The following is a 15426-nucleotide window of genomic DNA, read 5'->3' as shown; positions in this document are numbered from 1 at the left end:
CTACTTCCCTTAATGGAATTTGACGATGATTCCAACGACTCCTTGTTCTCGTATCAAACAGCGACGCAACAATCTAGACCGTCTATCACTATTCCTTCCAATGATACTAACCCCACACTTACCCTTAACCCCCAGCAACAGATATTCACTGAAAATTTAACTGAAGATGCTTTACTAACTCCACCTGCAGTAACAAGAACTTCGTCCCAACCTTTCTTCCCAAACACTGAGAACTCAGACGAAGATCCAGAAGGGCAACCACAAAAACTTTTCGATAATGAATCGGAAATATCAGAAGAAGATTTGCAGGATGAAAGTGAGCTTAATATATCAGTATCTCCACAACCCCGCTCTTCAGACGAAGGAAATAATTTCAAAATTAATGAAACGCGTGATTCGCTACTTTCTCGAAAGGATAATCACATTATTTTTACCACACTCGGAGGACATCCTTACGACAAGGGCGCTAAAGATTACTTAAAAGAAAACAAACTCCCCGCGTATAAGGATCTAACGTTCACAAGAGTAAAAATTACAAACCTAAGTAGCAAGAAACATTTGATAACCATCCCTATTAAACAAAACGAAAGGACGCCCATAGAACAAAACGATATTTTAAACGGAATAAGATCCCTAAGAGACGCCATAATTGAATTAAATCTAAAAACAGTCAGCATAGCTCAAAACGACCTCTACGATACAATCCCCTGGAATTTCATGCATAAAAATTTAAGAAGATTTCTTTCGGACTTACCAATCATTGTAACTATCTGCAAATCTTTAATTCGCTGTCCCGACCCGCAAGAAAGACAGAATATCATTTACGAAAAACACGCAACTAAAATTGGAGGACATAAAGGCGTGAATAAAACTTACCATAGAATCAGGCAAAATTACTATTGGTCAACGATGAAAAAAGACATACAAGATTACATAAAAAATTGCCGAAACTGCCAAATCAAGAAATTAACCAGAGTGAAAACAAAACAGCCCATGATGATCACTGATACACCAGGAGCAGCTTTCGATAAAATATCCATGGACGTCGTAGGACCATTGCCCACGACCAGCCGAAACAATTCCTACATTTTAACTATCCAGGATCTTCTAACAAAATATTCAATTGCTACCCCTATGCAAACTGCTGACTCCCTTTCCATTGCCGACGCCTTTATAAAAGACTTCATTTGCATATACGGAGCACCGAAAGCCTTACTAACAGACCAAGCTCCAACCTTTTTCACTTCCCTAATGAAAACCATCGCCAGTTATTTTAAAATAAAACAATGTCGAACCACTGCTTACTATCCACAATCGAATGGATCCATTGAACGCTCACATCATGTCCTAACAGAATACCTAAAAATGTACACTAACCAGAACAACGAATGGGATGAACACCTCAGACCCGCTATGTTCGCTTACAATACATCCGTGCCTGAGGGTACTAATTATACACCATACGCTTTAGTTTTTGGACATCACCCCAGAACACCCTCATCCTTTGTAACTCTTGAAGAGATAACCGAAACCCCTTATCAAGACTATCTTACTAACCTTTTTGATACGATAAAATCATCCCAAGATTTGGCAAGGCAAAATTTAGTAAAATCTAAAGAAATAAGTAAAAGATATTATGACAGAAAAATTAACGTTCAAAGATTTAAAGTCAATGACGAAGTCTATCTCCTAAAGGAGCCAATGAAAGGAAAGTTAGACGACCAGTATAACGGTCCTTATAAAATTCTTGAACTATTACCGATGAACAACGCCAGAATAGATTTCCGAGGTAAACCACGCGTTGTTCATGTCAATAAATTAAAGCTGTGCAAAAGCACATGCTATATCGATCCGGGTTGAAGGAAAACGAAAAATCAGAGCTTGTAATCGTGGCCTGGACCCCCGGATCCAGTATTATTAAGAAAAGATACAGTACTATTAAGAAATATCCACTATTACTCCTCTTTTATCTTACACATTTTGTAACACAAAACAACACAAACAACCAATACTAATTACAATTTAAAAAAAAAAATTAATTATGATATTTCTATTTTAAGGCATACAGAGCGATACTATTCTCGCTGACCATCACAACTATACTCTATGGCACCCAATTTATTATCGCAAACGACTGCGGAGGAACATACTTAAATGTAACAACCGTATCATTGCTACGATCTGGCGAATGCGACCTGAATATAGATACGCCAGCGACAACCAATACGTACATGCAACTGTTACAACTATCCAACTACGCGCAGACACAAGTTATACAGTGTAAAATAGAGATTATGCGTACCATATATCATTGTGGCATGCACTCGCATATTTCGGCAGTTCAAAACGGTTATGCGAGTTACCTCCAAGAAACATCCCGAAATAAGTGTATGCAAATTCATAGAGAAGGCCTTTTGAGAATAGGAACCGCGGAAATAATAGATGAACTAAAGTCAAACCATACTTATTATAGAAGCGTTACTTTAGCCGGAAAGGTAAACGTCGACGGTACATGTAAAGGCATTCAATATTCAGATTATTATGGAACATGTGACGATGTAATTGTACAAGCTACTGTAAAAATATCTCTAAAAGACTCGTACGTACCCATAAAACTAAGCACGGGAAAAATAATTTTAAAATCTGGAACCGTCTGCGATTTAGGAGACGAAACATGTATAGATTCTGACGACGGATATTCTTTTTGGGAGAGTCTCCCCACCACCGCGTGTGGTTTTGAAAATTACGATATACTGTACGAGGGAAACGCTGTTAAATTTCAAGGATTTCAAGATTCGCACAATACTACCATATTCTCCTTAGAGACACGAGACACCACATTTGCCCTCACACTTACCCGCAGACACACCATCTGTGGATACACTCTATACGGGACTAAATATCCTAAATTATTCATTTTTGAGACACAAAAGGGAAACGTCTTTAAAACAAAATCAAAAACCGATATTACAAACCTTGACATGTTTACATATGCAAACTCAAAATTCGTTTACGTTGAAAAATACGTAAGAAGCCAAGTAACAGCATTATACCAAGACGTAATTTTACAGAAATGTGAGCTAGAGAAACAAGTGATACAGAACACACTGTCGCTTGCCTCTATTCTACCAGACGAATTTGCATATCGGCTTATGAAATCACCGGGTTACATGGCAGTAACTGCAGGAGAAGTAATTCATGTCATAAAATGTATACCTATAGACGTTATACTTAGAAAAACAAATACCTGTCACACAGAATTACCGGTCACGTTCCGGAACGCTTCATTATACATGACCCCTAAATCACGAATATTAACAAGACAAAACACACTTAGAGACTGTAACCCCTTATTACCTATCCTCTACAATATAGACGAAACATGGATACAGTTCAATCCCACACCTTCCATAGCGAATTCCCCACATCTTATTAAACCCCTGACAAAATTAACATGGAAGTATTTGGCACCGAAATCCTTGGCAACAAGCGGTATTTACACTCAAGATGATTTAGATAATTTAAGAGATCACATTATGTTCCCAGCAGAAAAGAGCGCTGTGTTACACACTATTGCTAGAGGCTTTACTGGCCAAACGATACCGTCGGATGCCATCTCATTGCGAAATTTATTAGACGAAGATTCCTTAAACAAAATTTATAATAATACTTTAACAAAAATATGGGACGGTTTTACTACATTCGGCGCAGCGACCGCCGGTGTATTCGGAATATTCATCATTATAAGAATAATAAAAATTGTATTCGACACGTTAATACACGGCTATGCGCTACACGCAGCTTATGGCTGTAGCTTTCACTTACTCGGAGCCATTTGGAGCTCTTTCACACACTTGTTATTGTATTTGGCGAACAGACCACGACCGCAACCGGAAGTGATCCCTGAAAATCCACCGGAACACACAGATACAAACAAAGTACCCTGTTCAAGAAAGTAAGCGTTTTATAAACTATATTATTAATTTCGTTTCTCGAACGTTCTAAAGCGAGACGTTACGTGCGAAGCCTTGTTTTCATTCCGTGTTTGCGGTTTCTTCGTATCGTTCGATTCTGACAAACACCTCGTTGTCGATAGCCGATTGGCTCTCGGAATCGAACGATCGAAATTCCTCCTTTTTTGTAGTACCCGTATCAACCAGGACTATTGTACGTGGATCGCCGAGAAGGCTTTTCGTTAAGACACTTCGTCGCAAGTCTTCACCGGGAGCACACCGAACGCCTCACGCTCATAAAGTTATAATTAAACGATAATTCGCGTGTCCGCTCATATCTTGCTGTCGCGTGCGATTACCTAAGACGGTCCGGGAGTTGGTGTCGAAAGGAATAAATACTGTTCAACAAACTAAACCCGGACAACTCAATTACGTCCTATCTCTCCGATCGGCGAAACAAATAAATTCTGTTAATGTGGACGTGTAAATCGAAGGCGCGGCTACATTAAATGGTCCTTCGAGCCGGATTTTGGAAAAACAGATAGTGATTCGGTAATCAGTTCGCGGAATGCGAGTGAGAACGCTGACACGCTAAGGTAACAGCTCTTATAAAAACTATCGCGAGACGGAGACGGTGCGCGATATCAAAACATCTATCCGCATTCCGCTGCCGTAAATAATAACGCGAGTGCGTTGAAAGGACTTCCGGGAAAATAAAGTGCGCGAAGTCAACTTTGCATTCCTTTGCATTATTAAAGTTGTACTCTTAAGCACAACGTATCATTATTATTGCGCCCTGCGTAATCCGCAGTGCCGCGCAAATCTCGCGCTTCTTAGCGCTTTGCACAGCTTAAGTGCAATCTTTGTGCTCTTTAGCACTCCGCACCTCAAAGTGCGTCCTGCGTAATCCGCAGTGCCGCGCAAATCACGCGCTTCTTAGCGCTTTGCACAGCTTAAGTGCAATCTTTGTGCTCTTTAGCACTCCGCACCTCAGAGTGCGTCCTGCGTAATCCGCAGTTACACATAGTTGTCACACGCTTTAGCGCGCGGCACTGTTAAGTGAAAATTATAGTGCGTCTTCGCACATCCGCGTGCGACGGACCAGTCGTCACGCTTCAGCATCTCTACAACCACCAGGTGGTAAATTGTTGCTGAAAGGCTTCATCTTATATGACTACCATCATGACGGACTCGCTGCAGGGCCTCCTCATCGAGCAATCTATTACTATAAGCTCGATGAAGCGAGTGTTCCCCAACTTTAAGAAAATGGGCAAGGCCAACGTCACGCAATACAAGGCGAAGAGTCGACTGGACGCCTTGGAGACATTATGGGAAAGGTGTCAACGTCTCAACGTCCAGCTTCAGCAAATAGCAACGGCCGACGAACAGCGTACAGTCCAATACTTCACCGAGGAGGAATTCTTTACGGCCGAGGACGTCTACCACGAAGCGGCGGACTACCTCGCAGACGTGATAGGTAAATTCTCCCAGTGCGACCCAAATGCGGCATCAACGGTAAGCGACATTTCTTCTCGCGAATTGTCTGGTGCGGTTTCATTGCAATTACCACGCATCCCGTTGCCAAAATTTTCCGGTAATTTCGCGGAATGGGAAAACTTCCGCGGAATATTCGAATCGCTCGTCGCCTCGAAAGAATCGCTGTCGAATACGCAGAAACTACATTATTTAAAAGCCAGTGTCACGGGCGAAGCTGCGGTATTAATTAATCATGTTAAGATTGCAGACGCAAATTACGATGGTGCGTGGAAATTACTTATCGAAGAGTACGATAATCAAAACGCGATTATTCATGCGCATATTCACGCTTTCGCTGATTTGCCTATTATGAAAACGGAATCCGCTGTCGAACTCAAAGGTTTACGCGATACCGTTGCCGCGTCATTAGCCGCGTTAACAAATTTAGGCAGACCTGTTGAAAAATGGGATGACTTATTAGTCTATATTGTTTCGCAAAAATTTAGTCCACGCACACGTAATGAGTGGAATCTGCAACGCGGTAAATCAACCGCATCTCCGACGTACGAAGAGATTCGAGATTTTATGACGTTGCGAATTCGAGGACTAACCGATCATTCTAAGTTAAATGCCGATACTTCGTCTCATAAAAATAAAGGCTCTAATCGGGCCTCGGTGAATAACGTAGCCACCGAAAAATGTTTGAATTGTTCCGGCAATCATAATTTGATGTTATGCGACGAGTTTAAGCGTAAATCCGTCGAACAGAGAACTCAGTTTCTCAAATCACACAAATGTTGTTTTAATTGTTTAAAGGTCGGCCATTTCCCGACCTCTTGCAAGAGCAAAAAACGCTGTAATTTGTGTCGACGAGCACATCATACGCTCTTGCATCGTGACTCGAATTTACCAGTACAGAAGATTCGTGAAAATTCTGTTTCGGAAAACAAAGCGCTTAACGCTCAACTGAGCAGCTCAGCCACCCCTGAGATAAAGAACGAGACCGCCGTCGCTTCCGTTCAAACAATTCATTCGCCGCTGAAAAATCCGCCGAACGTGTTACTAGCCACCGCATGGGTAATACTTCGTACCGTCGAAGGACGTAAATTTAAAGTTCGTGCGTTGTTAGATCAAGGCTCGGCTGTTAGCTTTATCTCGGAATCGTTGTGTCAAACTATGCGCACGAAACGTTCTCGCGCAAGCCTCCACGTACAGTGTTTCGGCGAACGATACAGTGGCGTAGCGAAATCTCAGGTGTCTCTTACTCTCGAGTCTTGTAATGGGCGAGGTTCCTCAACCTTTTCTTTGACTGCTTTCGTATATCAAAAAATTACGTCATACGCAGGCTCAAAGACTAAAACCGTAGATTATTGGCCGCATTTACGGAAATTATCTCTCGCGGATCCGGATCCGTTTAGCAATCATCCGATCCATCTGCTCATCGGATCAGATTTATATGGATCGTTATTAAAGCAAAGGGTAAAACATGGTCCGACCGGAACTCCGACGGCCCAGCTTACTGCTTTAGGATGGATATTATCCGGTCCTACCGGCACTTCTAATTCAATTACCGGTTCCGCGACTTCATTAAATTGCGTAACAATTCCTTCGCTCGATTCTCTCCTTCAAAAATTTTGGGAGATCGAGGAAATTTCTTCCGAACTTCAGCTGTCGGAAGAAGATAAAAAATGCGAACAACATTTTATCGAAACACATCAGCGTGCCGAAGACGGCCGCTATATAATACGGTTACCATTTAAAACCAACCCTCCGCTCGATATAGGAGCTTCGCGCGAAACTGCCGCGCTTCTTTATTCGAAATTAGAACAACGCCTACGAAAAAATCCGGATCTCGCGAAACCCTATCATTCTTTCTTAAATGAATATCAATCTATGGGTCATATGGAATCTGTCTCCGACGAAAATCCGACGCTTAACCAAGCGGTGTACATACCGCATCATCCGGTACTACGCGAGTCTAGCAGCACGACGAAACTTCGCGTAGTATTTAACGCGTCGTGCAAAACGAGCAATGGTTCTACATTAAATAATCATTTAATGACCGGGCCTAAATTACAACGCGATTTGTCCTCAATTATCCTTCGTTGGCGTCAATTTCGTTATGTGTACACCGCCGATATCGAAAAGATGTTTCGACAGATCCGCGTTCATCGAGACGATGTCGATTTTTTGCGGATTTTTTGGCGATCTAATATTAATTCTCCGATACAATCTTATCGATTGCTTACAGTTACATACGGTACTGCTCCAGCTCCGTATTTAGCCATGCGCGTTATCAACCAATTAGCTATCGACGAAGGTCATTCCTTTCCAAAAGCACAAACAATAGTACAAGATTCTATTTACGTCGACGACGTTCTATTTGGCGCCGATGAAGTTCCGTCGCTAAAGGAAAGTCGCGATCAGCTTACGAAATTGATGGCGCGAGGCGGTTTTCATTTACGCAAATGGGCTGCCAATTCTATAGAATTATTAACAGACATTCCTCCGGGAGAGCATGAACTCGCTATCGCTCGTACATTCGATAAGGATGATACGCTTAAGGTGCTCGGACTTGAGTGGATACCACGAGAAGATTCGTTTCGTTTTCAAATCGAGTCACCTTCGGTCAATATGAATACGAAACGTCTGATACTATCATTTATCGCGAAATTCTTCGATCCACTGGGATGGGTTTCTCCGGTAATAATCACCGCGAAAATTATGATTCAAGAACTGTGGCTAAGAAAACTCGATTGGGATTCTCCTATCACGGCGGACTTGTTAGAGCCCTGGAAAAAATATTGTGCGGAATTCATAAATTTAAAAGAAATTCGCATTCCGCGATGGACTGGAATGCATCCGGAAAATTTGGCTATCGAGTTGCACGGATTCGCCGACGCGTCTAATCGAGCGTACGCCGCTGTCGTTTATTTAAGAATTCTCCGATCGCTCAGCGAGTTTTCAGTAGTCTTAATAACCGCAAAATCAAAGGTAGCTCCGATTAAAACGATTAGCGTGCCGCGTCTAGAATTAAATGCCATAGTCTTATTAACTCGATTGCTAGAATTCGCTCAAAAATCGTTAAATTTGCAGCATATTCCGACGTACGGATGGACAGATTCTTCGGTCGCGCTCGCATGGTTACGAGGCCATCCATCAAGATGGACTACTTATGTGGCGAATCGTGTATCGGAAGTACAAACTCGGCTGCCGTCGATTAAATGGAATCACGTCCCATCTAAAGAAAATCCAGCGGATTGCGCATCGCGAGGTTTGTCACCCGCTGAACTCCGCGATTTCGAACTTTGGTGGGCCGGCCCTGCCTGGTTGCGTTCCCCTTCTACCGCGTGGCCGATCCATGATAAATTAAAAGATCAACTTGAGGCCGATCGTCAGATAATCGAAACCGAAACGCGAAATATGATCGTTTGTCATGCTCAACATATTCTGGAGTGGAAATTACCGAACGAAGTCTCTACATGGAAGAAGTTAATTCGAGTCACGGCACGCGTGCAACGTTTTATTAATAATCTAAAATGTCGCGCGACCAATACGAACGTGAATACGACGTGCTTGTCCGCTGCCGAACTCAAAGAAGCTTCCTTGTTTTGGCTCCGTTACGTGCAACAACGTCATTTTCCATCCGAAATTCAAGCGTTAAACGATAAAAGTTTACTGCCAAGATCCAGTTCTTTGTTATCGCTTTATCCCTTTCTCGGGAAAGATAAATTAATTCGCCTTGGCGGGCGGATTGACAATTCGTCACTCAGTTATGATGAACGGCACCCTATCATTTTACCGAAACATCGAATTTCGGATTTATTAATCGCTCAAGCTCATAAAGCCTCTCTTCATGGAGGCACTCAATTGATGTTAAGAATTTTACGCCAAAATTATTGGATAATTTCAGCGCGCACCAGTGTAAAATCTCTTATACGTAGTTGTGTAAAGTGCGTACGCGAACGCGCACGTACCTCGCAACAGCTGATGGGGAATCTCCCCCAGCCCCGCGTCACGCCTTCGGCTCCGTTCTCGCACACAGGCGTCGATTACGCCGGGCCGATGAATATTATTCCGTCAGTCGGCCGCGGTCAACGATCCAAAAAATATTATGTTGCCGTTTTTATTTGTCTCTCGACAAAGGCCGTCCATTTAGAATACGTAGATGATTACGCTACTAACGGTTTTCTCTCCGCCTTTCGGAGATTTGCAAGCCGTCGCGGTCTTCCATCCGACATGTACAGTGATAACGGCACTAATTTTCAAGGCGCGGACCGCGAATTAAACACTACCTTTCAGCGACTTGTCGCCGACCCTCAAATACAAGACGCTATCGCTAATGATAACATAAAATGGCATTTTATACCTCCCTCTGCTCCGCATTTCGGCGGACTTTGGGAAGCCGGTGTCAAAGGATTAAAGTTTCATTTGAAACGAGCGATTGGTTCCCGAACATTATCGCAGATCGAGTTCGCTACGCTGCTGTGTCAAATCGAGGCTTGCCTAAATTCCCGCCCGATTTCCGCGTTACATGATGATCCGAATGACTTTTCCGCGTTAACTCCGGGTCATTTTTTAGTCGGTCGCCCGTTAGTAAGTCCGCCTGAAGAATCTGTTTTAGATATCGATTCGAATCGGCTGTCTCGATGGCAGCAAGTGCGTGCGATTTTAGAGCAGATCTGGCGTTCTTGGTCTTCTGATTATTTGCATACATTGCAACAAAGGCGTAAATGGCAAGAAAACAAACCGGAGCTCAAAATTAACGAGCTGGTATTGTTGAAAAATAATTTGGCACCTCCTTCGAAATGGGAACTTGCCCGAATATTAGACGTACATCCGGGATCGGATGGGCATGTCCGAGTAGTTACATTGCGTACTGCCAAAACCACTCTAAAGCGACCAATAACGCAGATCTGTCAGCTACCGATATCAAGTGACACTGGCTCTTAAATTAACTTGCGTTTTCTTTATGCGTTAATAATTAAGTTTGACTTTAATTATCGTCACGCTCTGTATATGTACATATATCTACTCTAAGAACGCTTATGTAAATAACCCTATGCTAAGATTTACTGATTAGGTTAATTCATGTATTTCGATTGAATCACCGACGATCTTTATCTGTACTCTTTTCCTATTATTGTATGTTGAAAAATTTGCTGTAGAGCTCTTCGGACCGTCTGATCGAGAATTATCATTAAGATGCCGTGTATCGATTATAGTGGTAGGATTTAACCAGTTATTTCGTAACCTACCCGGTATACGAGGCGAGCGGGATGTTCAAGAAAGTAAGCGTTTTATAAACTATATTATTAATTTCGTTTCTCGAACGTTCTAAAGCGAGACGTTACGTGCGAAGCCTTGTTTTCATTCCGTGTTTGCGGTTTCTTCGTATCGTTCGATTCTGACAAACACCTCGTTATCGATAGCCGATTGGCTCTCGGAATCGAACGATCGAAATTCCTCCTTTTTTGTAGTACCCGTATCAACCAGGACTATTGTACGTGGATCGCCGAGAAGGCTTTTCGTTAAGACACTTCGTCGCAAGTCTTCACCGGGAGCACACCGAACGCCTCACGCTCATAAAGTTATAATTAAACGATAATTCGCGTGTCCGCTCATATCTTGCTGTCGCGTGCGATTACCTAAGACGGTCCGGGAGTTGGTGTCGAAAGGAATAAATACTGTTCAACAAACTAAACCCGGACAACTCAATTACGTCCTATCTCTCCGATCGGCGAAACAAATAAATTCTGTTAATGTGGACGTGTAAATCGAAGGCGCGGCTACATACCCAATGCGCCAGCCGAAAATACAGAACCACCCACTATACCTATTGTATATACGTTCAGAGATCTGCGTGCCAGATTGGACAAATAAATTTCATCATAACCCGTTACTCCGAAATTTAAACTAAGGGGGGTGGTGTGACGTCTTTGCCGCACGTCAAATTTTATTTAAATAATATATTTATTGTTAATACACCTATAAGGGGTGAAAGAAGTAGAAATCCGGAGAAAATTATTCGTTCAAGGCAAAGTTCTAACTTGTAAAATAGTATTCATATTTAAGAGTCACCCCGTATGTAGCCAACGCTCGAGCGCGCCAGCGGGTGACGCAAAAATAACCATCATATGTATAAATCATAAGAATAACTAATAATTTATATTTGCATTGCACAACCAGGCAGTCAATTCAAACGCTTTAAAAATTGTAATAAATATTATATATATATATATATATATATAAGTATACAAAAGATCTTTTAATAAAGCATTAAATTCAATTAGAAGATACAAGCGAAAAGTGAACAATGCAAATGTAACGTTATTACGCTTTAATATAATAATTTTAAGTACACGAATATATATATATTCGTTTTAACTTTATATTCATATTAGCCTTAAAAACTTTATATCCGCATACGCGTATACACATATTCTACGTAGCATAAGACTCTATTATTAACCATATAGGTAACAATAAGGAACTAGGCATATAAGAATATTCATTATAAAATATTTTATTCACTGCAGTATTATAAGAGTTTTATAAGAGCCTTAAACTGTACATGGTATGCGGACTAGCCGTCGATCGATATTCTTATCCGCCCGCTCGATAAGATTAGGCCGGAAAAAATAAGTTGGAATGTTGCGAGGGTACGATATAGCTGTCCTTCTCGCACAGAGATCCCTACCAGCGGCTCTTCCACTTGCCATTGCTCCCGCCCATGGGTCTCCCACCAGCATCAGGAAGTCTTAGGCGAAGCATAGGAAGAATATCCCACCATCTACAAGAGGCGATCCCACTGCAGCATCTCTCCCACCAACACCTGAAGACCGGAGGAGCTCAGTGCAAGCCCGACATCCAGCATTACTATTCGCGACGGCAAACTGTTAACACGTTACTACTTTCGAGCTCTGAATACCTTTGTCAAGCGTCAGTAATCCGGCGTTACGCGTCGTCAAACTTCTGTACAAGTCTTTAAGACTCTTAGATATACTCTGAAACGGAGTTTACCAGTCGCTAGCATAGCGACTGTAATAATAATACTATTCAAACGTTGAATATAAAATAAAGTGTTATATACTACTATATTCGACTCTACAATTATTACTACGTTCCGGCTACCTATTCATCCAACATCAGCCTACATTATTATAATTAAGAAGAACATACATAAATATTCAATCTCGAAGGATCGTCGCAGGAGAAATCCAACCCGACGACGTATATTCCTAAGTAAGTTAACGCCTTATACGGACAAGTTGTCAGTCTTCTGATCCCCATTAGACCCGGTGAATACAGGGTGACCGAAAAAGAAATAAAACATCTAAAAGGCGTAAATATCTTATTCAATCTAAACGAATAAATTCTAATTTACTATTATCATAAAAAATCAATATAGTCACGTTCAGAAAATAGATTTGCATTAATAATCTAGATTTAATTTTTTTTTATCAACTTCGAATATCGGGACGTGACACTATGTACGCAAGTTATGTTCATTCGGAGCGTCTCAGTTACGTGTCAGTATGAAGATTTGTCGAAAATTCTCGTGCAACATCAAGGAAAGTGAGCAGAACCGTTTTTCGGCACACTGTATTAAGAACGCTATGTACGCAAGTTTTGATCGTCCGGAACGTCTTAGTTACGTGTCAGTAGGTGAGATTTGTTGAAAATTCTTGTGCAAAATCAAGGAAAGTGAGCAGAACCGCTTTTCGGCACACAGGGCTAAGATCGCTATGTACGCAAGTTTTGTTCATTCGGAACGTCTCAGTTACGTGTCAGTAAGTGAAATTTGCCGAAAATTCTTGTGCAACATCCAGGAATGAGAGCAGAATCGCTTTTCGGCACACAGGGCTAAGATCGCTATGTACGCAAGTTTTGTTCATTCGGAACGTCTCAGTTACGTGTCAGTAAGTGAGATTTGCCGAAAATTCTTGTGCAACATCAAGGAAAGTGAGCAGAATCGTTTTTCGGCACACTGTATTAAGAACGCTATGTACGCAAGTTTTGATCGTCCGGAACGTCTTAGTTACGTGTCAGTAAGAGAGATTTGCCGAAAATTCTTATGCAACATCTAGGAATGTGAGCAGAATCGCTTTTCGGCACACTGTGTTAAGAACGTTAGGTACGCAAGTTTTGTTCATTTGGAACGTCTCAGTTACGTGTCAGTAAGTGAGATTTGCCGAATATTCTTGTACAACATCAAGGAAATTGAGCAGCACCGCTTTTCGGCACACTGTATTAAGAACGCTATGTACGCAAGTTTTGTTCGTCCGGAACGTCTTAGTTACGTGTCAGTAAGTGAGATTTGCCGAAAATTCTTGTGCAACATCAAGGAAATTGAGCAGAACCGCTTTTCGGCACACTGTGTTAAGAACGCTAAGTACGCAAGTTTTGTTCATTCGGAAAGTCTTAGTTACGTGTCAGTAATTGAGGTTTGACGAAAACTCGTGTGCATCATCAAGGAAAGTGAGTAGCACCGCTTTGCGGCGCACAGGGCTAAGATCGCTATGTACGCAAGTTTTGTTCATTCGGAACGTCTCAGTTACGTGTCAGTATGTGAGATTTGCCGAAAATTCTTGTACAACATCAAGGAAATTGAGCAGCACCGCTTTTCGGCACACAGGGCTAAGATCGCTATGTACGCAAGTTATGTTCATTCGGAGCGTCTCAGTTACATGTCAGAATGTAAGATTTGTCGAAAATTCTCGTGCAACATCAAAGATAGTGAGCAGAACCGTTTTTCGGCACACTGTGTTAAGAACGCTATGCACGCAAGTTTTGATCGTCCGGAACGTCTTAGTTACGTGTCAGTAAGTGAGATTTGTGGAAAATTCTTGTACAACAATAAGGAAATTGAGCAGCACCGCTTTTCGGCACACTGTATTAACAACGCTATGTACGCAAGTTTTGATCGTCCGGAACGTCTTAGTTACGTGTCAGTAAGTAAGATTTGCCGAAAATTCTTGTGCAACATCAAGGAAATTGAGCAGAACCGCTTTTCGACACACAGGGCAGAAATCGCTATGTACGCAAGTTTTGTTCATTCGGAACGTCTCAGTTACGTGTCAGTAAGTGAGATATGCCGAAAATTCTTGTGCAACGTAAAGGAAAGTGAGCAGAACTGCTTTTCGGCACACTGTATTAAGATCGCTATGTACGCAAGTTTTGATCGTCCGGAACGTTTTAGTTACGTGTCAGTAAGTGAGATTTGACGAAAACTCTTGTGCATCATCGAGGAAAGTGAATAGAAACGCTTTTCGGCACACAGGGTTAAGATCGCTATGTACGCAAGTTTTGTTCATTCGGAACGTCTTAGTTACCTGTCAGTAAGTGAGATTAGTCGAAAGTTCTTGTGCAACATCAAGGAAAATGAGCAGAACCGCTTTTCCGCACACTGTATTAAAATCGCTATGTACGCAAGTTTTGATCATCCGGAACGTCTTAGTTACGTGTCAGTAAGTGAGATTTGACGAAAACTCTTGTGCATCATCAATGAAAGTGAATAGAAACGTTTTTCGGCACACAGGGCTAAGATCGCTATGTACGCAATTTATGTTCATTCGGAACGTCTTAGTTACGTGTCAGTAAGTGAGATTTGACGAAAACTCATATGCATCATCAAGGAAAGTGAGCAGCACCGCTTTTCAGCACACAGGGCTAATATCGCTATGTACGCAAGTTTTGTACATTCGGAACGTCTCAGTTACGTGTCAGTAAGTGAGATATGCCGAAAATTCTTGTGCAACATCAAAGAAATTGAGCAGAACCGCTTTTCGGCACACTGTATTAATAACGCTAGGTACGCAGGTTTTGTTCGTTCGGAACGTCTTTGTTACGTGTCAGTAAGTGAGATATGACAAAAGTTCTTGTGCAACATCGAGAAAATATAGCAGCACCGCTTTTCGGCATACTGTGCTAAGATCGCTATGTACGCAAGTTTTGAACGTCCGGAACGTCTTAGTTACGTGTCAGTAAGTGAGAT

The 15426-nt window shown here is 41.9% G+C and overlaps 2 protein-coding genes across 2 annotated transcripts; both read left to right on the top strand.

Annotated features, from left to right (window-relative positions):
- Positions 1 to 5135: 5135 nt before the first annotated feature.
- On the top strand, positions 5136 to 9381 carry LOC138937342 (uncharacterized). Its single transcript, XM_070303531.1, has 2 exons — positions 5136 to 9291; positions 9374 to 9381. Exons 1-2 carry the CDS (start codon positions 5136 to 5138, stop codon positions 9379 to 9381), a joined length of 4164 nt encoding a protein of 1387 aa, XP_070159632.1.
- A 38-nt stretch (positions 9382 to 9419) lies between these two features.
- LOC138937337 (uncharacterized) lies at positions 9420 to 10382 on the top strand. Its single transcript, XM_070303517.1, has one exon. It carries the CDS (start codon positions 9420 to 9422, stop codon positions 10380 to 10382), a length of 963 nt encoding a protein of 320 aa, XP_070159618.1.
- The last annotated feature ends 5044 nt before the right edge of the window (positions 10383 to 15426 follow it).

This window comes from Polyergus mexicanus, unplaced genomic scaffold (assembly GCF_030449975.1).
Source record: "Polyergus mexicanus isolate NDT 795.1 unplaced genomic scaffold, iyPolMexi1.0 SCAF_1, whole genome shotgun sequence".
NCBI classification, from domain to species: domain Eukaryota; kingdom Metazoa; phylum Arthropoda; class Insecta; order Hymenoptera; family Formicidae; genus Polyergus; species Polyergus mexicanus.
Note: the sequence above shows the minus strand (reverse complement) of the source record. Positions and strands in the feature narration are given on the sequence as shown.